This window comes from Helicoverpa armigera, chromosome 6 (genome assembly GCF_030705265.1).
Source record: "Helicoverpa armigera isolate CAAS_96S chromosome 6, ASM3070526v1, whole genome shotgun sequence".
In the NCBI taxonomy this organism is placed as follows: domain Eukaryota; kingdom Metazoa; phylum Arthropoda; class Insecta; order Lepidoptera; family Noctuidae; genus Helicoverpa; species Helicoverpa armigera.
In genome coordinates, this window is record NC_087125.1 from 9,671,977 (window position 1) to 9,694,348 (window position 22,372).

General features: G+C 40.9%; 3 protein-coding genes across 5 annotated transcripts in view; 2 read left to right on the plus strand and 1 right to left on the minus strand.

Annotated features, from left to right (window-relative positions):
* The first annotated feature begins 58 nt into the window (after nucleotides 1-58).
* Nucleotides 59-18,401, plus strand: LOC110371040 (protein eyes shut). Its single transcript, XM_064035287.1, is given in 18 exon segments — nucleotides 59-595; nucleotides 1,123-1,271; nucleotides 2,029-2,259; nucleotides 2,489-2,602; nucleotides 2,677-2,845; nucleotides 2,923-3,835; nucleotides 3,906-4,219; nucleotides 4,393-4,582; nucleotides 4,975-5,129; nucleotides 6,579-6,715; nucleotides 9,113-9,364; nucleotides 10,064-10,237; nucleotides 10,597-10,813; nucleotides 11,166-11,326; nucleotides 11,650-11,850; nucleotides 12,339-12,524; nucleotides 12,730-12,861; nucleotides 18,328-18,401. Coding segments are annotated over 18 exon segments (3,903 nt in total). The 5' UTR covers nucleotides 59-461.
* LOC135116976 (protein eyes shut-like) lies at nucleotides 13,049-17,418 on the plus strand. The gene is made up of 4 exons (XM_064035060.1): nucleotides 13,049-13,361; nucleotides 16,082-16,257; nucleotides 16,614-16,893; nucleotides 16,995-17,418. The coding sequence occupies exons 1-4, from the start codon at nucleotides 13,049-13,051 to the stop codon at nucleotides 17,156-17,158; spliced, it is 933 nt and encodes a 310-aa protein (XP_063891130.1). The 3' UTR covers nucleotides 17,159-17,418.
* Mtgo (miles to go) overlaps nucleotides 17,422-22,372 on the minus strand; it is a 55,439-nt gene continuing 50,488 nt past the window's right edge. For all 3 annotated transcript variants that reach the window (XM_049850983.2, XM_049850984.2, XM_049850985.2), the window contains 2 exons: nucleotides 20,106-22,308; nucleotides 17,422-20,000 (listed from right to left, as the gene is read on the minus strand). In XM_049850983.2, coding sequence (XP_049706940.2) covers nucleotides 19,719-20,000; nucleotides 20,106-22,308 — 2,485 coding nt within the window. In that variant the 3' untranslated portion in view covers nucleotides 17,422-19,718. The remainder of the gene's footprint in view (nucleotides 20,001-20,105; nucleotides 22,309-22,372) is intronic.

Sequence of the window (22,372 nt, forward strand, 5' to 3'; positions counted from 1 at the left end):
TATAACTTTCTATAATTAATTTATTAATGCCCTCAATGCGTAGGTGTTTGGACCTTGGTGTCGAAATTTTGTCAATAATCGTTCATCATGAGGCATTGTATTGTATGTTTAACTGTTTCCATGGCAACCGGCTGGCGGTAAACCACACCTCGCCCATCAGACCCAGTTCTGGCGACTGTGCGCTGTAAAGCGTGCGATCCTTTGTTACGATATACTTCCCAAAATGTTCTATTATAGTTAAATAGTCCGTTTAGATAATGCGTGCATGTGATTAGGAAATCTCTGTGCTCTTAAATAAGTTTAGCTTTCATATAAAAATATCTGTGTACAAATTAATTATTCATTTCAAAGTTTTACTCGGTCGTGTCACTGAACTTTTGTTTTTTTATTGGGAGCCGTTGACTCCATAGAGCAGCATGTATATTTCTGTAAACATTTAAGAGTTCCGTAGTTTAAGAACCATGTTTTTGGTGAGGTTCAAGGGTTTATTACAAACAGTTTGGTGGTTGCTAGCAGCAGCCAGGGTTGTGACCGCTGGCATCTCGTGTCTTAGCAGCCCTTGCCAACACGGTATATGTATAGACGACGTCAATACGTAAGTACTCTTGAATAAAACCTATTTACGTTACCTACCTATTTAAATATAATATTCCTATATTTACTTTTTGCATAAATTATGCTATGTAAATAATATCTACTATTAAATTAGTTGACCTAGGCAATTGGTCAGACCGGCCATATTTCCTGGAAATGTATGAAACCCTATATTAACCTACCAATTAGTGTTCTGTATCTGTTTACAATATCAATCCGTCCATTACTGTAATACGGCCTGTGGGTACCTACAAACAGATACAATCGCACTATGCAGGTACATACCTAGTAATATAAATTATATGTTTCATATGGCCCTATTTTGAAATTAAAGTACTTAAGTACCGAAATTTTGTTTTACATATTCGTTTATTTAAATACGTTTACGGCAGATTTATAAAGGGCGCAAACTGAGCCCAACTAAATCTACTTACCTAAACGACGATCGAAAACACTTTTGACCGACTTCAAAAAATAAGAGAAGGGTTAAAACCAGAAGAGACCTATCTAGATCATGTAAACTTCCAGCACATACGCATGTTACTGCGTGGATGGGTACACTGGAGTGCAGTGTCAGACCAACTGGGATGAGTGTTGGTCCAGTCCATGTCAGAATGGAGGCACCTGCATCGATGGCATTGCTTCCTACAACTGCTCGTGTCCTGATGGCTTTATAGGTTCGTACAATATAATATATGTGGTTACGGCTTTTCGCGAACTACCTACATACCACTAGTTTTGTATCAAATGTTTCTGAGATCTAACATCATTATTCGAAATAATTCACAGCAATATTTTAATTGCTGCAATTTTAATCTAGATATTCGTGACAGAAAACAATAATTGAACAAACATTACTGAAGTTTCCATCCAAATACATTCCCAAATAAAGCGTTTTTGAGCGAGTAACTAGGCCGAACATTTCTCATGTGCCTTTAGTAGATTACCATCTTAATTTACCTAAAAGGTATTGATTGACCTACCAATACGTACCAAGTACATTATACAATACAAAGGTACCACATGGTTCTTCTCACTCTCACTCATACATACTACCTAATTCAATTAAACTTCATTTAATTTCGCGGCTCATATTTGAAAAGACACATTTCATTATACCCAAAAATACAAGGACCTTCATAAAAAAATCTGTTTATAAATATTTTTATTTTTCTTCCGAATCATTCTTGGATGATCCAATTTCCTTTTAAGAGTTTGACCTCCTTACCTAAACAAATCTATGAAAGAACTTAATTTCGAGGGACATAATTCAATTAAATGCATAAAAAATGTAATTTAAAGTTAAAACTGAACAATCAGTAAACTGCATTCAATTAATTTACAACCGAATTTCCGCATTAAACCACCTTGACTAACGTAAAAACTGCATTCAGCCTTTCAGTTTCAGTTCCTAATTAATTAAAATACTTTCAGGCGACAACTGTGAAACCAACTACAATGAATGCGAATCGAACCCTTGTCTCAACAACGGGACCTGCATAGACATGAACAATGGCTACCTATGCTCATGCATCCCAGGCTTTTCTGGCGAACATTGCGAGCTGGACGTAGCTGTATGCAACTCTACGGAAGAGGTTCGATGCTATAACGGAGGTCAATGCATTGAGGGACCTGGGTTCAAATTTTACTGCAAATGCTCGCTTGGTAAATAATGTGCTCAAAATGTTGATGGCATGAGATTGTGCTGTATTTTGATAGTCACGCGATTGCTGTATAAAGATGCTTGTGCTTTTCCGTTAAGTTCTCATTCATTAAGTTTTTGTTTTTCGGCATGATAATAAGATTGAGCTTAGTTCATTATTGCTCATTGACTACATCTGTAGTAATACTTATTAATTATCGCAACTTTTATGTTATTATTTTTAATTCTAAGGCTGGGCTGGACTGAAATGTGAAGATCAGATAGACGAATGTGAATCCAACCCTTGTCAAAATGGCGGCGTATGCATTGATGTCCATGCAGATTACATGTGCGCTTGCGCGTTCGGTAAAAATGCCTTTCTTTATTTCTCAACAAAACATTGCGAAAAACATGGTTGACAAATCACGATGTCTTTCTAGGTTTCACGGGAAAAAGTTGCGAAGTGCAGATAGAGTTTTGCGATGACAACTCTTGCAGTAACAATGCATTGTGTGTCGTGGAAGATGGAGTTAGAGTCTGTTACTGTGTGCCCGATTATCACGGAGAGAGATGCGAGTTGCAGTATGATGAGTGCTTATTAGGACCAAGGTAATTTGTGATACGTATTTACGTAGATAGGAGATTATTCCTTAACCAGTCCTTCTTTAATCAAAATTTTGTTTCAGATGCATGAACGGTGGTACATGTATAGATGGCGTAGATAATTTTACCTGCTCATGTCCACCAAGACTGACTGGCCCATTGTGCGAATGTCTCATACTGGAAGACGAGACTTACGATTGTGAATACGTCAGTCCTACGCCTATAACAAGCTCTACCCAATCCATAATAACTACTTTAATTGAAGAAACTACGACAATGAAATCTGATGCTGAAACTACTCTCACAGATAGTCCAACTACTGATATAACTCAGGTTTTAACTGAAAGAACAACTGACTTTGATAGCCCCAGTAGTTCAGGAACGAGCACTGAACCACAGCCTTTTATTACTACTGTCACAGAAGTAACAACAGAAAAAGACACTCAAGCCACTAGTGTATCCGAAGAAACAACAACATTTATCGAAACAACAACCATTAGAGCAGAAATATCAGAACTACCTGATCATGAAGAGACTAGACCAACTATGGAATCGGATAATGCCAAAACTGAGACTACTACAGAGTGTCAAGGAGCTTGTAATGGTAGTGCTACTCAGCAACCAACATCTACGGATGTCGATGTTACAACTGGTTCAGTTACAGATAGTACCAAACTTGATATACCAACAATAATACCTACAAAAGATATTGTCGACGAAACTACTGGAACCACCTCTCCTACATTTACCACAGTTGACGTTACACCAGAAATAACAACAACGCCTAAAACTGATAGCAGTACAGATAAGATGTTCACAAATGTTCCTACTGAACATCCCACAACGGACCTTCCTGTAAGATACTCTTCGACTACAGAAACTGTGGAAGTCACGAGTGGTGTTGATACAGAAACTTTGACGACTGTGCAGTCGGAATGCACTGATTCAATATGTAATGAACATGGAAGCTGTATTAATACTCCTCACGGAATTCGGGTAAGGAAAGACAAGTACGATTAATGGAGATTTAGAAAAAAAACATAAATATTATTTCTTCTGATTTCAGTGCCATTGCAATTTCAATTACGGTGGAAGGTTTTGCGATGAACCAATAACAATCACATCGGCAGCTTTCGGAGGAAACTCATTCATAGCTCACAAACTAAAAAACGCTACATCTATCAATATAGAATTCAACGCAAAAACCCTGATTACTGACGGACAAATACTACACGCGGATATAGCGAAAGGAGTTTACATGCAACTGTTCATGAATTCAGGATTATTGAAATTCAAATTTTCTTGCGGTTACCAAACAATGTTGTTGAGTGAATTGAAGACTTTTGTCAATAAAGGGTACCCGATGAAAATTGAAACAAGGTATGTAATGAAATCCCAATAGATCCACTTTAGGCAGTAACTTATGGGTCATTTACTTATTTAAATGTTTTATTTGTTTTATAGGATCAGTATTGATCAAAACGTCACCTAATTTCCTTTCTCCATTTACTTCGATGTGTTTTTGGTCAATGACGTCAATACCTCGATTGCAGGTTAGATTTGTATCCGGAAGATCAGCATTGCAACGCGACTCTCCGTCTCAATGACACAGTGGCCATGAGTGGTGGTCAAGTAGCCAACATAACCACATTGGACCACAACTCGACACTGTATCTCGGAAATTCGAGAGAAGTTAAAGATTATGAAAGCAAACCTTTTATTGGATGTATTAGGGATCTTATTGTAAGTTGTCTTATTGTTGTAAATACTCATTTTTTTCAGGTGTCATTGGCTTAATTTTTGTGCAGTGTTGAATTCACAGTTCCTGAATTCCATCATCCTCCGAGCCTTTTCCCAATCATGTTGGGGTCGGCTTCCAGTCTAACCGGATTCAGCTGAGTACCTACCAGTGCTTTACAAGAAGCGACTGCCTATCTGACCTCCTCAACCCAGTAACCCGGGCAACCCGATACCCCTTGGTTAGACTGGTGTCAGACTTTCTGGCTTCTGACAGTTCCTGAATTAATGATCCAAATTCCAGTTCAATGATATTATTGTAGGCACATATAGGTACCGATACGTCAGATTTCCTATTTCCAGGAACATTTTTAAAACTTTTTATAAATGTACTTTAGGTGAACGGTGAGAAACGTGAAGTGTTCGGCGATGCACTCGATGCGGGTGAAGTAACGGAGTGCCTGTCGCTCTCGTGTCTGTCAGGGCCGTGTCTGAACGGTGGGACGTGCAGCGATCACCATGACGGGGGATACACCTGCTCCTGTGCTAATGGGTGAGATGAAGACAAATGTCAAACCCCAATTGGGGTTATGCTTCACCATAGCCACAAATATAAACAGCAATTATCCCAGAGTATGTGATGTGGCCTGACATTTTTAATCGATTTCCCTAAAAAGAAGGATGTCGTTTCTGAACTGAAACTTCCTTTTAGATAACTTTAAACTTTTCTAGTATTTCGCCGAAAATGACTCTTACAATATTTTCGGCATACCCGAAGTTTCCTGTAACAGAAGCTCAAAAATTATATCATTTCTTTTCATTAAACTTATCTTATTTTTGATATATTCCTTAAAATATCAAAAACCAGTATCTCGCATGCCTACTGAAGGCGACATGATTTTTTTGTTTTGGGTATGATTTAAGCTGTCACCAATTTAATTCATTTTGTGTTTCTTAAATAATAGGGTTTGCCCTCAAAATAGTAGATTTGTCACCAAATGTAGTCACCAAACAATATAAAATCAATTCCACAATAAATTACCGAAAATCATGGAGATATGGGGTCAAGTACCAAATAAATGATTTTGTATGTATTATAATAGGTTTGTCCTAATAGTATTTAAGCAAACTAATTTAAAGAGATCACCAATAAATCATATATTATATCACTATAAAATTTCATGAAGGTCTAAAAATGTAGGGTGGTCGTCATCATCCTTTCAACCAAAAGAGTCTACTACTTAACTGGCCATGTGCCTCCCCCCAAGGGCTTTAGTTTCCACAGGTAGTATAAATATATTTAAATTAAATTTCTAGCTGAATAGTAAATAAAACACTTAATCAAAGTCAAAATAATCAATATTTATTGTTAAAAATCTCGCTGCCCGCATCGTATGATCGTACCTACAACCAACCTACAACCCATTCGTTGAGGCCCGAAAGCGCGCCAATTTGTCTCCCTTCCCTTCCTCTTCCCTTTGAACATATTTTTATTAAAATTATAAACTGATGTATTAAATTGGTAACGAATACATTATTTTAATAACTGAACGAAATAAAATGTAACTACTGTATTGGTGACAAAATAACAAATAAAAAGGAGTCGCAGTCAGGGATCGATTAATCGATTTATTTGGTGACAGATCTACCATTTTGAGCACCAAGCTATTATTTAAGTAATAAAACTATTATTATAAGAACGAAGTTTATATTCATGTAATGCACTACAATTTTATTGGTAATCCATCTCATATTTTACACATTATATTAACAATAATTTGCTAATTCATACCTGGGAACACTCTTTGTTTATCTGAGAACGAAAATATTTCGTGGCGATAGATCTATTTATTAGGTGATACAACTTGATGACAAATATAAATTTTGGTGACAAAAAATATAGTTCCCTTTTGTTTTTACCACCTTTTGTGTTAACCATATCTCGGCGAATAAATATTTCCATTCCATTTCATCATCTCCAATTTTATATGTTTATTTGCAGGTGGCTTGGAGAGCATTGCAATGAGTCCGTTTGCGAGAACAATCCATGCCAATCTGGAGGCAGCTGCGTTCGTCACCCGGGTAGTGGATTCCTCTGCCTTTGTCCATACGGGAAACATGGCATCTTATGCGAATACAGTAAGTTTTTTGTTGCTTTTCAATATTTTTCACACTTTCTTTTATCTCCCCTTTTCTAGTTAATTTGGTTTCTGGGGCCATCATATCTATTGATCTATTGCTACAAATTTTTCAATATTTCTCATAAACTGTTTTATCTCCCTTTTTTTTTTTGTTAGACAGCCACTTATTTTGATTTCTGCCACCATTATTGATTTTGGCTTTTGTATCGTACGCAATATCGCAATTTGACCACAGAAAATTATACTGGCCCTAACAATATGTTTCATAACTGCCAGGTATATGGAATAAACCAAAAGGTATATACGCCGTTCTTTAAAGGCTAGAAATATGGCAAAGGTTAGTTCGACCGGTGTTTTGTAATAGCACTCAAGTAAATTACAATTTAGTTAATCATCGATGGAGTTATAAATAACGATCAGTGACTATGTTTTGAAAGCTTGGGTTATAAATCGTAGTTATCATAGATAGACAAACCGATTTTATTACAATTACTCATAAAATAATATCTTGGGTTATAGATAACCTTATCAAACAGTGATTCTAGCCCATCCAGAGTCTTTAATCTGTGTTTACGATACAACATATCGATGTTTTAGATATAGGTTTGTTTATTACCTATTTACAACGTATTTGTTTTTTTATATTAAGATAAGAATTTATTTACTTTCTAAATGTCTGCAAGTGCATCTATGCCATTCGGACCCTTTTTATTAAACGGTTTTATTTAGCTCACCCCGTTTGTTTTATTTATTATTTATTCATTCTTGGGTCAAATTTAGTAATTCAAATTTCACCCTCTTCCTGTCAACCGATTAATCTGAAATTTTGTATACACCTTTAATTCCGATGACAATATAATATAGTAATATCAATAACATTGTAAATCCAATATGGCCGCCGGCACAAAATGGCGGTTAACGTAGATTTTATCAATCTCATCAATATGGGTATCAAATGAAAGGGCTCAACAAGCAGAATACAATATACTATAAAAATTGAAATCCAAGATGGCGGCCGCTACAAAATGGCGGATAACGTAGGTTTTATCAATCCCATCAATATGGGTATCAAATGAAAGTTCTCAACCAGTAGAATACAACGTACTATATAAAATTAAAATCCAAGATGGCGGCCTCTACAAAATGGCGAATAACTTAGGTTTTATAAATCCCATCAACATGGGTATCAAATGAAAGGTCTCAACAAGTAGAATACAATTTACTATGCAAAATTGAAATCTAAGATGGCGGATAACGTAGGTTTTATCAATCCCATCAATATGGGTATCAAATGAAAGGGCTTCACATGTAGAAAACTGTCAGTAACTCCAGCGGGGCCCAACAGGGCCAAGGCCTGCCTGGGCTGCGAGATTGTTCGAAAGAGTTACCGCGGCCCTGGTACATAAAAGGCCTACGACGGAACAAAACGGTTCTTAGTCAAGAGTCTGGCATTCCCTCACCGCTGCTGACCCACAGCAGGAGAGGTCATGTGATGATTTTTGGGGGTCGTTAAAAAAAAAAGTATCTGGAAGGGCTATGTATTGAGGAATTAGATTGTAATAAATTGTCAGGTAAGAGACCGTGTAATAATGATGCACTAAATGAATTAGATAGAATGAGGAATATTCGGTAGGCATTTTCATTAAATACTAAAAACTAGAAAATAAAAAATTGGTAAAAAAACTTTTAAGTTAAACGGTTTTATCTTATGTGCACTGAAAACTAGAAAATAAAAAAATAGTTACTTACCTGTCAACCTACGTAGGTGGTCCCGGTCATATTAGACTAAAATAAAAACGTGGGGCCCCGGTGAAATCCTACCTATGGCAAAGCACATCTTTATACTTTGGTAGATCATGAGCTCGGCGTTCGCTGGTGAAGCCGCTACGGCTGATTATTGATTGTCAAAATCTCCAGTTGCGATTATAGTAAGTCGATGCAATCCACACCTATTATACCTCTAGAAGAAAGTACTACAGCAATAGTTAATGGGCCCCACGTTTTTATTTTAGTCTAGTATGACCGGGACCACCTACGTAGGTTGACAGGTAAGTAACTATTTTTTTATTTTCTAGTTTTCAGTGCACATAAGATAAAACCGTTTAACTTAAAAGTTTTTTTACCAATTTTTTATTACTCAAAATACATAATAATAAATCCAACCCTCAGACGCCGCAATTATTTTTTTACGCACTCTTACATACTCTTCGATGTACTCCCTCTATACTGTCTTATATACTTTCCCTATATGTAGGTAGACTGACTTATCTACTTCCCCTATAAACTCCCTTTGGAAGGCCTGCTTCATTTGTGTCAAAAAAGGTACGGAGAAGACCGTTATTTATGCATTTTCTTTTAAAACTTTTACAAACATATGGCTAATTTTCTTTCCCAGATGTAGAGATCACCCGTCCATCTCTAGCCCCAATAAGCACCGGAATATCTTCGTACATAATGTACGCATTATCTCCTACCGCCATGAACTCGGACCGTTTCGACCTGCGCCTACGCTTCCAGACCTCAGATATGGACCAAATAGCTCTGTTGGCGTTTGTGGGCCAAAGTGGACGGCATGACTCGAGGAGCCAGCATGTGGCCTTAACTTTCGTCAAAGGATACGTCATGCTTACTTGGAATATGGGCAGTGGTGAGTTGGAGAACAAAAAGTTTACAAATTAGAGAGTAAAGTGCAACAAAATTAGCATTTAGCGGTTTGGAAGGCAGTTCATACACCTTTCACTGACGAATATTTACACAATGCAGTCTAAAAATAATTATTTCAGTTCACTTGCATTGTTAGCCTTCCACATCCGTTAAATATGGATGTATACTTATTACACTCACATATGTATACCTATGTTTGTATGAAGCACACATGGCCAAGTATTGGCAAACCGCCAATATAATCAGCCACCCGTGTTCCTCAAGAATGCATGTTTTTGTTGATATTGCTTAGGTCGGCGTCAACACTCATTCATTATACATGCAGGTATGACGTAGGTACCATGCATTAAATTAATATACACTTAAAACTTCTTTAGCGTTTAATCAAAGAAATGGGTTGGGATAAGGGCAGGAGGATAATGAGGTTACAACAAATTGTACGCCTATGCACCTAAGTTAATTATCATTTCGAAATTCTCTTTATCGATTTTTGAATTTCCTTGTTCAAAATCTCGCACTTTGAGCTGTGCCAACATGCTCCCTGGCTAGAACCTACACTTCGCTGGTTTTCAAACTGAGAACCTTTTTTTGAAGTCGGTTAAAAACCATCTTTGACCTCTTAAACGCATTGTCGCATTGTTTATTTTGACCCACAGATATGTCTAAATTGTCCCTTATTCAGGTCCTCGTCGTGTGTTCACATCCCGCGCACTGAGCCCGCGTCGCGGCGGACACGCGGTCCGCGTGTGGCGGCGCGGACGCTCCGCGGGGCTGAGCGTGGACGGCCGACACAACGTGTCCGGCAACGCGCCCGCACACAGCTCCAAGATGACACTACTGCCCTATATATTTATTGGTGAGCTTGACTTTTGGCAATTCTGCAAATTTTTTTGGGTCAGCGACAGTTAAAATAATTTCTCTGGGATTCGCCACGTTTATGGTCTGTCTGGACATGTTTCTTTACAATGTGTGAATTATCAGGAATGGAGGTGGTGAACCAGTTCGACAACATTTTACTGAACTTTAGGTCGGTAGACACCCAATTCTAGGTGACTGACCTATGGAACAGTCCAAACGATGTTGCACTTTCTTCTACACAAAATTCGAATTAATCTCTATGACCTTAAGTATTGAGTTTTTAGAAAATAAAATGAAAAATTTACTGAAAAAATTAAGGGCTCGATTACAAAAACGCCATCAACATGTTCCGTTCAGGAGGTCACCCATCCCCCGAGTTCGCGGAGCTGCCTCACGACTTGCCCCTGCACAGCGGCTGGCGCGGCTGTGTCTGGGAGGTGGGGGGCCAGGCCGTGGGCGCGGGGGCCCGGGCTGCCGGGGGCCGGGGGGTGGGGCAGTGTGGCGTCGCACAGTGTACTGCTAAGTCTTGTAACGCACCACGAGGTGTTTGTATACATTCGCCGGCTACTTATGGGTAAGTTAAGTACTGTATACTGTATATGATTATGAAACCTTAGACGGCAATACACGGACCGCTTGAAGCAGTCAGGGGCGACAGCTTCAAGCTGCGTCTGTACAGTGAACTGCAGAGTTCACAGCCTGTATTATATACTTCTCTTATATACTCCCCATATGTACTCCTCTTATATTCTGTCTTTGTACTCTTCTTATGTACTCCCTTTATGTAATCCTCTTATCGCAATCCATATGTAATCGATAACGGCAAAATACCACCCCAAAATTTCGACATTTGATTATATGGAGATCTAGTCTAAACCGATCAAAAACTCCTAAAATATACCTTGAAACAATTTCTTCGCATAAAGGTGTATCTGCAACGAAGGTTGGTTCGGCGCAACTTGCTCGAGCAGCCACAACCCGTGTGACCGCTCGGCGTCCAAATGTCAGGGACACTGCGTCATCAGCACCGACGGGAATACGCAGTGCGACTGTCCTTATGGGAAGACTGGGGTGTATTGTGAGCAAGGTAAATGTTTTCTTCTCTTATCGTCATTAAGAAGTAACATAATATCCTTAGGTAGGAATATAAAATCGGTAGCCTTGTTTAAGCGGTCTGAAAAAATCGAGACTGAAAGGCAAAGTCATTTTTGTGTTTTTAAATTGCTCCTACCGCTGTTCTTTTGTATACTGAAGAAATTTCTAATTCTTCTATCTTATTTTTCTCTTTATATTCTGATGGCTATACGTCCGTTTATTCAACAGAATTCATTTCGCTGTTTTTGCATGACAGTTAATCTAGTTCATCAGAACTTTCATATTTATATGGATGGTATGATTAACACATTTCAGAACTGTTCCCTACGGATGTCCTTTTCACTGGAACAAGATCCTACGTGAAGCTTCATGCTCGCACCATATCCAGTGTGAGCCTATCATTGGAGGCTGAAGTCAAGCCGGCTAAAGAACGAGGCTTACTGATGTTTGTTCAAACGCCACACTTCTATACTGCTCTGTCGCTGCAGGGTGGCTTGCTGGAGTATCGGTGGACAGGTAATAGGGATTTTGATTTTATCATCATTTAAATGCCTTCAGTATTTTTCATTTACGAAAAGACGTGTCAAATTCGGTTCAAAGACTTCTAGAAGAAAAAAGTGGCGGTTTCGATATTTCACAAATTCAACCGAGTCATCTTCCCATCTCAGGAAAAATGTAGGTAGGTATTGCTGTTATAGCTGAAGTCAATTCTGACATTCGGGAAATTGAATTTGTCCTGTAATAAACCTTTATTTTAATACCCAACTCTTCTGTCATTGAACATCAGTGGCAGTCGTTACGGGTAGTCAGAAGCCAGTAAGTCTGACACCAGTCTAACCAAGGCGTATTGGGTTGCCCCGGTTACTGGGTTGAGGAGGACGTATAGGCAGTCGCTTCTCGTAAAGCACTGGTACTCAGCTGAATCCGGTTAGACTGGAAGCCGACCCCGACATAGTTGGGAAAAGGCTCGGAGGATGATATTATCTCTACTTTTCTGTATTCAGATCGTCTATCAGGAGTAACATCCCTGGTCCGCAGCGGCGTGGTAGTGTCAATGTCGCAGTGGCACAGCGTGAAAGCGGGTCGGTATGGCAGTCGCCTCTACGTGTGGGTCGATGGGTCACTCAGTACTGAGGCTATGCTGGCTCACGCTTATCCTCATACGGCTGGCAACGCTTCGATACTTCTTGGTAAGTGATCAAGGAACAAGAAAGATTCAGGATAGTTGTAGTGTCTTTAGCATGAGATGATATGATAAAATCACCAGAAGGTAAGGTTTCGCCACTGACCACATAGTGGACATTCCGTTTATTAACTTCCAGAACTGCTTTGTTTAGTGCTTAAACCTGTTGCCAGCTTATTCTGTCTCATGAGACTTTATTTTATTTATTTCAGGTGGAGCAAAAGATTTATCATCTCTGCCCTTCGATGCTATGTCAGGAGCTCCAGCACCATACATTGGCTGTATTAAAAATCTTCACGTCAACAACATACTTCTGCCGTTGGAACAACAGAATATACAAGGTTATTATTATATTCCACTCAATTTTAGGACACTACTAGGGACACCTTCCAAAAATGTTCTTAGTTGTTAATTCTCAAGTTCAACACATCAAGACAACATAAAAGTCCGTTTTTCTTGAGACTACTGTTTACTTTGAAAATTAAATGTGCCTTAGATTCAAGTCTAGCCTAATTTTCACAAGGATGAAGGATGCTCATTAAGGATGAATCAAACACATTTTTCTACATAACTTCCTCAAATATATTCTTTTCAGAGGGCCGCAACCTCGCCGACTGTGACGGCACAGCTTGTGGTTCCGAAGCATGCGGCGGTGGGGTCTGTGTACTAGAGCAGGGCCGCGCTCGCTGTGCATGCGGGGCCGCCTCCAACTACGTGGGCACGGGCCCCCGGTGCAGACGACATGCGGCCTGCTCCCCGGCCTCCTGTGTGTGGCCAAGAGGCCGGTGTAGAGCTGGTAGATGTGTGTGCGGCCCTGGATATGCTGGCACCTTCTGCGATAATAGTCAGTTGCCTTAAGGGTGATTCTTCGAGACCGAGTGTTTTTGACTCATTGATCTGGCTCAATTTTTTTTTGCTCTTAGACCAAAATTGACGTAATAGTTTGACCTAGTGCCTTATGTGCAATATCATATATCGAAGGCATCGAATTGCATCACGTAGATTAGGATTTAAAAGGTGCTGATTAATTGCTGGGCCAGATTAATTGTGACAGTACAGATTAATGATACTTCCTTTATTTTTCCAATGATCTTTATCATAAAACTAGCCGTTTCCCCGCGGTTTCACCCGCGTCCCGTGGGAGCTATTGCCCGCACCGGGATTAAATATAGCCTATGTAACTCGCAGATAATATAGCTTTCTAATGGTGAACGATCCAGTCGTTTTTGAGTTTATCTATTACAACCAACCATAAAACAAACAAAGTTTTCCACTTTATAATATTAGTATAGATAGTATAGATTCTACCAAATATTGAAATAATTACTCCTATTACTACTTAATTTATCACTTTTTTTGGCTGACACAAGAAAATAATTATGAATTAATTAAACAGTAACGCTTTCATTCAAATTAATCATTTATTAAACCTCTTACGGTTGTTAAATCACACTAGCTTCAACGCTATAATAATTATATGAAATGGTAAACTTATCTTAATAAGACCTCTTAATAACACAAAACAAAAACGAATCTTAGCTTAAAACAAAAATAAAATTCACCGAAAACAAACTCTCAATTAAAACGAATGAAAAATTAAGTCTGATTTTGATTAGTAAATCAAAATCAGACTTAATTTTTCAGTACGATAGGAACTCTAAGCTTGAGATAGTAGAAAACTAATTAATATCCTACCTAAATTAATAAAAAATATTAAATTTTTCATCATCAGTGTCTATTAAGTATGGATTTATATTTTCTAAATCGACACTAAAATGTTTACTTCCATCTCTTAAAAAAGTATCTATTGATCGAAAATCAGGTTAGATCTCCCAAACTTGCAGAACGCTGAATAATTAAATTTGAGTTTTTCAGGAACTTTTTATGTAAATGAATCAGACGTTGAGATTCATTTCTCCTATCAGTAGTTTTTTGTTTTCTTCTTTCCTGCGTATATAGTTTTGTCTATTCCTTCTTGTTTTTCTTTCCATAATTCTTCATTATTATTTATTCTGTCATATCTTCTCTTATCCGCTAGTCCTTTTTCTTAGTATTTCTTCTCTTGTTTATAATTTTCGTTTTGAAATTTTGAAATTATGGATCTAAAAAAATATAAAGCTATTCTAGCGACGATAAAAAAAAAAGAAAACCTCTAGCACAGAAATTGAACTTCGGAATAAAAACCAACAGCTTTATTTTTTTGTATTACTTACTTAAGTAATCTTATTGAAATTAAAAAATAAGTATAATTATTTCCACGGTATTTGAACAAAAAACAATGCACTAGAAGCCAACACAAATTAACAAATAAGTATACAAACTACAATTAAGAAATGTCTTTAGACATACCTGTAATATATGCCCGAATTTGAATGAAATCTAATTCATATGTCCCGCTCAAATTCATCTGGCTTTAAGAGCCAGATGAATCCAGACTAATGGGGGACAGAAAAATGAGGAATTCGCAGATTATCAAATCCTGCTCCTTTATTTATAAACGTAAAGCATCAAACATGCAATTAATGTTAGCAAAACCATCTCATAAGACACTTTGCGTTGGCAACAAAACGATAGCAGATACACACTATCAGTTAATTAAGACAGATTGATATGACTACTTGCCTTACAAACACCAGATGACAACTTGCAATCGTATTTTTTTGGAAAAATACGTCCCCTCACGAGCACTCACTGTCACCGTTCGGTGCTGATCGGCGCGATCACTTACAAGTAAATATTACTTTTTCAAATATTTTTTATTTACGTATAGATAATGATTGAACAAATCGAGCCAGCTTAATGATGAATTTAGTCGGGGACAATTTTTAAATTAATGTAATTATGAAAATACACCATTTTCTTTTATTTTAATGTTAAAATATTAAGAAACACATATTTAAAGATCATTTGGATTCATTAGTTTTATTGTAACGCGACCGTAGCTCACAGAAAGTTAAATAATGCAGCAAAAACCGGCGTTGGGACACACCAGATTAATTAGGTTTTACTGTTTTCTGCTAACTTAATTATAGTTTTTTTTTATAAATTCTAATTAGTTACATGAGGCGTCGATAGACCTTTACCTTTTACATAAAACCTGAAACTTTCATTCCAATCGAATGATATTTTCATATGTTCTTCGGTCAAAAACACGTAAAAACTGTGTTTCGAAGAATCACCCTTAATTGTTTTCGTTATCTTTAGAAAACTTATCGCTGTTCAGATCTTCGGAGAACTTCGGGTCCTCTTGCCCTTAATCTCATCTCTTGCCAGGACTTTTCATTATCTATCCTGCTTAATATACGAGTAGCATACATAGTAAGGCATTAGCCCTCGAGAGAAAACCGAATATTCTTTTCTACAAATATTATTTCCACTGGCAAAAAGCAATACACACTTTACACTTTCAAACACTTCATAAAATTGCATTCGTTTCAGTCAACTTAACACGAAAATTGAGGTACATATTTCTACATTTCTACAAACATCTCTGACTCATCATAATCACACAAAAACCAATACAATAGCTTTTCGCCATATAATGAATCACCACTAACCTTTCAGAGATCGAAATCAAAATCCCTCAATTTGACGGTACATCGCTAGTCTCCTTGGGTCGCCAGCCAGCAGCCAGTCATACGAACCAGCAACGCATTGCACCTTCTCTCGGGAGGCCCAACTATATCGGACTCAACTTTACTACTGCTGAACCAAATGGTCTACTGGTTTGGATTGATATGGTAAGGCGTTTTTTTTTAATATTTGAAAATATGTAAAGAAATAAGTTAACAACTACATAGTTATATAAACACTTGTAATAAAAATTTTGTTCGATGGATCGATATACAATCGGTAAAGATCTAGGTGAAGCCTTTGACAATGTGTAGCATATACATTATACATTCGTTTAAAAGATGTGATCCCTATTTTGGTAAATTGGTGTGGCATCATCCTTAGATAGAACTCAATTTCATCTTAACCAACATTATAATGGTACCGTAGAACTAATTTAACTATTTTTGTAGAGGAGTTCCTCAAGGTACTATATTGGCACCACCTTTATTAACATGTTTTGTATATTACTGCTTGTTCGCAGGGTACCGACTACATTGGCTTAGGTCTTGAAAAGGGTTTCCTCAGACTAGTCTGGTCATTCCATCATAACAACATTAGTACCAACTACATTAATTCAGCTCGGCCTACCAGAACATTGTCCAGATTGATGCCTCATGCAGGATTCCTTAGTGACGCTGAGTGGCACGTTTTAATACTAAAGATGGATAAGATTAATATTACATTGACTGTTGATAAAACACTGGTTTATACAGAAGAACCAGGAATGGTGAATAAAGCTGATAACGTGGACGTGTATATTGGTAAGGACTTTTTACTTATACCCCTTACGTTGGTGTGTCAACTCATTTGTTTTGCCTTTAAGAAGATTAATGTATAAGATTTACTAAAATGTTTATTTCAGGTGGTATATCCGACCAAGAATACACAATAGCTAAGAAAATATTTCCCCAAAACTTCAAAGGCTGTATTGATAACATTTCTACAAAGGAGAAGTCTTACCTATCTAACTATACTGAAGTGTACAGTGAAAATGTGAAGTCGTGCCAACTGTTCCCACCAATCTAAACAGGCTTTAGTAATAAATCTAGGTTTAAGTGAAAATACTCATAGTACAAAAACTCTAGTCTTCTTATAGGACCAAAGTTGTGTCTTATTTAATAGCGGTGTTATAGTTATTATTACTTAGGTACTGAGTTACTACACATTTTGTAATAAATGGATTGACTTGTCAGTGTTGTAAAATAGACCGTAATTATGGATGGAATATTGTTATTAAGTTTTGTGGTATGTTTTGTATTGTCGTAGAAAAACAAATTAAACATTCAATGTACACAAAATATAGTTTTATTGATATATTCATGTTTAATAAATTGTATACATAACATCATCAAATATTATATTAAAACATATACATTTTTCGTTATACGTTACATACTCAAACACAAATACAATATGAGATGTTATCCCCGTAATTCTCATTAATTTAAAAACGTTTAGTTCTCAACACAATGCAGTAATTTCAATTCGCATACATGTTCAGCATCTAAACATGCTCCTTACATGAAGCTCATGAACATCAGATTTATTTACATTTCATTAAAGCATGTACATTTATAAAAGTCGTAGAATTCATTAGGCCTATTTACAAGTGGAATAAAGTTGGAATGCTTGACCGTAGTACACAATTTAGCTTGCAATCGGTGTATTGTACAACAGTGTAAAACTCACTTAGGAACATCGATTCCTTCACTTGATAAACGATACTATTCTGATATAATTTCTAAAAAATAAATATTTATATTAAGCGATAAAGAATAAATAATTGTTAATTGCACATCATCATTATTATAAAATTTTCGAAAATTAAATAATTTATAACAGTGTAAGCTGCGCTTACGTTTTAAATTATGCCGTACGGAAATAGGCACGAAGTGAATTTCTTGTCTACTACAGAATTATTAACAAATTTAAAAAAAGGTTCTTTGATATCCGAAAGTAACACGTACCCTAGGAATGTTTCAGACAATAATTATAAAGATACTATATGTAGAAAGAATAGAATAAGCTAATCACAGTAGAAGTAAATATTACATATTTACGATATATTTTATGCTTATTGGTGCGTAATTGTATCTCAAACATAAATAATAATAAATAAATACAGCAACATACATGACCGTCGCCGGCGCGATACTATAGGCCGGCGCCGAGCGAAGTAAACTCCAATACAATACGAAGCCTACGTAACAATGACAATATTCAATGTTATTTTATTATGTACGACATTACCTCCACGAAACAACATTAATTGAATAATGATACTAAGAAACATCAAAGTCGAACCCCGTACGATGCTTTATTTAATCTAATTCTGAATATAAATGATACTTAAATTCACTTTTTCTTATCTACAAGAAATTCGTTTATTAAAATTATATTTATAGGTATATGAACATCAGTTAACAATTTCCTAATAATGTTATTACAGTAACAAACACCAGTATGGGAATTTCATTTAAAATATCATATTTGAAACATAATTTTCTAAAATTGAAATCCTTTTCTTACTTTTATACCGGGTGGTAACAATCTCAATAATTCGTAATCTCTAAATTTATAAACAAATTAATCTATATTATATAATGTCATCAATAAAAGGTCATGTTCTGTGAATAAAAACAACAATATTATGAAGTTATCGATAATACAATATAATTAGGTATACATCGATACTATCAAATAAGCATTCGGAGCATATAAAATCGGATTGTTTGTGTAGCGACCACGGCCGCTCCGCCGTGGCTCTGTCCCATTCACATAGGTTCACATTACACCAGCCGGCAGCTTCACCGTCCCCGACAACTTGCCACAAGTAACGAACAGACGTGCTTATATGTAAATGGCGCAGACACAGTTAGTCATCAAAGGGTAAGCATTGATTCATTCTATAAACAAAGCATTTACTTGTAAAATCAGTCTCATTCGCATAAGGAAGTGATCACAGCACACACACTGGAAACTCGTTGCAGAGCGAGGGGCCACGTCCCTCTTAACAAAACATTAATAATAATAATATAGAGCACCTCGTTTGCTATCTTCTTATAATTAAATCTGATAAAGTTATGCAACAGATCGTTCGATAATTTAATTTTATAAAAATATGAAATATCAAATGTATGGAAAATAGTACAAAGAGGAAATATTAAATATCGGAAGTACGTGTCGTATCACCGTCAAAACAAATATTACGATTCCGTATTCAAATATAGTATAAACAAGCACAACGGTATTTTGCTAATACAGTAAATAAAATAATAAGTTACAAGCATAGACTAGATTTATGAAAATTTGTGAAAGTTTAGATACAACACATAGGAGACACGACAGAACGCGAGGCTCTCTCGCTCGACTGTAAAAAATATACACTCTGAATGGCAACCTCACATCGATGCAAAAAATGCAAAGCCGGTAATATTTTCGTATTCTAAATGTAAACATCGATCCGGATCGACGGACGCGAGCCAGCGGGCGGCCCCCGCACGCGAGCCGGCTGCGGCGGCAGCTCGCGAGCCGGCTACGGCGGCAGCACGGACAGCGCGCGGGACTGCGCCACCGCCAGCGCGCGTCACGGCTGCGGCTCCACCAGCCCCTGCAGCAGCACGGCCACGGCCACCGCCAGCAGCAGGAAGGCCGCCGCCATCAGCAGCGCCAGCTGGCGCGGGTGCAGCGTGCGCGCGGGCCGGGCGCGGCGCGGCCGCGGGGCGGGGGCCCCGGCCGGCACCGCCAGCCGCGCCGCCGGCGACCACGCGCCCGCCAGCCCGCCGCGCACGCCGCACACGCGCACCAGGTACTCCGCGCCCGCCTCCAGCTCATCCAGCTGGAACTGCGTCTCGCTGCCCGAGTACACCTGACAAAGAAAATATGAAGCTTGTTTATTCATGTCCTACCTCTTGCACTATTTTATATTCATATAATGTACATACATATTTTTTATATAAATGAGGAGACTGACCTGCTTATAGGCGGCATCCCTAGCGCGAGCGCACTGCAGCAGGTACTCCGCGTCGTCGAGCGGGTCCCACGACACGAGCGCGGAGCGCGGCGCCGGCTGCGTGACGGTGGGCGCGCGGGGCGCGGGCGGCGGCGCGGTGATGGTGGCGGCCTCCAGCGGCTCCGACCACGCGCCGCGCCCGCCGCGCTCGTCGCTGGCTCGTATCCGGAACGCATACGTAGTCGCCTCGCGCAACTTCTTCACCTTGCACGAGCGAGCCGAGCCCCGGTACACGGGTCGGAAGTCTCTCGCGTCGAGCGAGCGCATCTCGACGCAGTAGGTGGCCCCCTCGCCGCCGGCAGCCGGCCACTCGAGGCGCAGGTGGTTGTGCTGCGCCTGCACGCAGCGCAGCGCGGGAGGCGCGGGCGGCGGCGGGCGGGTGGCGGCGCGGGCCTCGTCCGACCACTCGCCCAGGCCCAGCTCGTTGAGCGCGGCCACGCGCACGCGGTACACGGTGTCGGGCGCCAGGCCGCGCACCACGCGCTCGGGCGCGGGGCCCTCGGTGTCGTAGGCGGCGTCGCCCACCTCCACGCGGTAGCGCAGCAGCGGCGCGCCGTGCGCGGCGGGCGGGCGCCACTGCAGGCGCAGGCTGTCGGCCGTGGCCTCGTGGCGCAGGCCGGCGGGCGCGGCGGGCGGGGCGCGGGGTGTCAGCACGTCGCGCACGCCCGACCACGCGCCGCGCCCCGCCGCGTTGCTCGCGCACACTCGGAAGAAGTACGGCGAGAACGGCACGAGGCGACTGACCAGACAGCTAGTGTCTGCACCCCTGTATACTTCTGAGAATGCGTCGTCGACATTCGTGGAACTCATTTCCAGGCGGTAATCGAGAATAGACGCGCCGTTGTCTCGCGGTGGACTCCACTCGAGCCTCGCGGCACGAGCGCCTTCTAATTGTGCGGTCGGTGTGTCCGGTGCATCCGGTGGCGCCGGGGCTGTCGCGAAGATGAGAGCTGGGGATGAGGGACTAGCGCCCACCCTGTTGTGAGCCGTGACCCACGTGTGGTAGAGCCGGCCGGGCATAAGGTCGCGCACTATGCACTCGCACTCGGGCCCCTGGTAGGCGAGGCGGGCGGCCCCCTCGGGATCCTGCGCCTCGAGGATCTCGAGGCGGTAGTCGGTGAGGGGCGCGCCGCCGGTGCAGTCGGGCGGGCGCCAGCGCAGCGACACGAGCGTGCTGCGCGGCTCGGCGGCGGGCGCGGGCGCGGGCGGCGCGGCGGGCGCGGCGGCCTCGGTGGTGACGGTCTCGGCGGCGGACCAGTCGCTGAGGCCGGCCTCGTTGCTGCAGCGCACTCGCGCGCGGTACGGCGTGCCGGGCAGCAGGCGGTCGCAATGCGCCTCGCGCTCTGGGCCTCGGTAAGCAGGCCGATATCCATCGCCGGCGTCGAGCTCGAGGGTGTAACAATCTACTGCAGCGCCGCCGTCGTCCACGGGTTGTTCCCAACGAAGGCGAAATGCGCGGGAATGAATTCGACCGCGAGACGTAGGCCGGCCAGGCGGGCCAGGGCGCTCGGGAAGCGTTCGGTACGTGACTTCTACGGACCAGGGTCCTTGGCCGTCGACAGTTTCACAGCGGAGACGAAAACGATAGTCTGTGGCGCGATGGAGACCAGTGCACACGTAAGTTCTGTCGGGGCCCGAGTACACGGGGAGGAACCCGTGACCGCGAGCCGCGTCGTCCATTTGTAACGTAAACTCTTCGTCGGATCGACGCTCCCAGCCCAGCACCAAGGACTCGTTGGTGGCGGAGGTGAGGGCGGGAGGCGCGGGGGCGGGCGGGGGCGAGCCCGTGGTCCAGGCGACCGTCTCCTCGCTCCACTCGCCGCGCCCGCAGTCGTTGACGGCGGCGATGCGGAATCGGTAGCGAGTCTGCGGCCGCAGGTTGTTGGCGGTGTGCTGGCGAGTGCGCGGACGGCTGATCTCCACGAAGCCGTCGCCGTCGTCCATCTCGAGCACGTAGTGCAGCAGGCGCGCGCCGTTGTCGGCGGCGGCGGCCCAGCGCAGCTGCAGCGACGTGCGGGCTCGCTGCGTCACGCGCGGCGCCGCCATCTGCTCGGGCCGCGCCGCCGGCGCACGGAACGTCGCCGAAGCACTCGTCGTTTCTAGCTTTCCGGCGCGGATCTGCAGGCATACTGAGTACTCGTAGCCCGGCTTCAGATCTCTTACCCTGTCGAGTACAAAAATACATTTTAGCATTAACTCTTGCGCTAACAATTAATTTATTTCAAGAT

Bases quoted from the DNA above. Each gene is read 5' to 3' on its own strand.
- LOC135116976 (XM_064035060.1), top strand. From the start codon at position 13,049: ATGCTCATTAAGGATGAATCAAACACATTTTTCTACATAACTTCCTCA. The intron at 13,362-16,081 runs GTCAGTTGCCTT...CTAACCTTTCAG, and splicing joins TGGCACCTTCTGCGATAATA to AGATCGAAATCAAAATCCCT. The intron at 16,894-16,994 runs GTAAGGACTTTT...TGTTTATTTCAG, and splicing joins TAACGTGGACGTGTATATTG to GTGGTATATCCGACCAAGAA.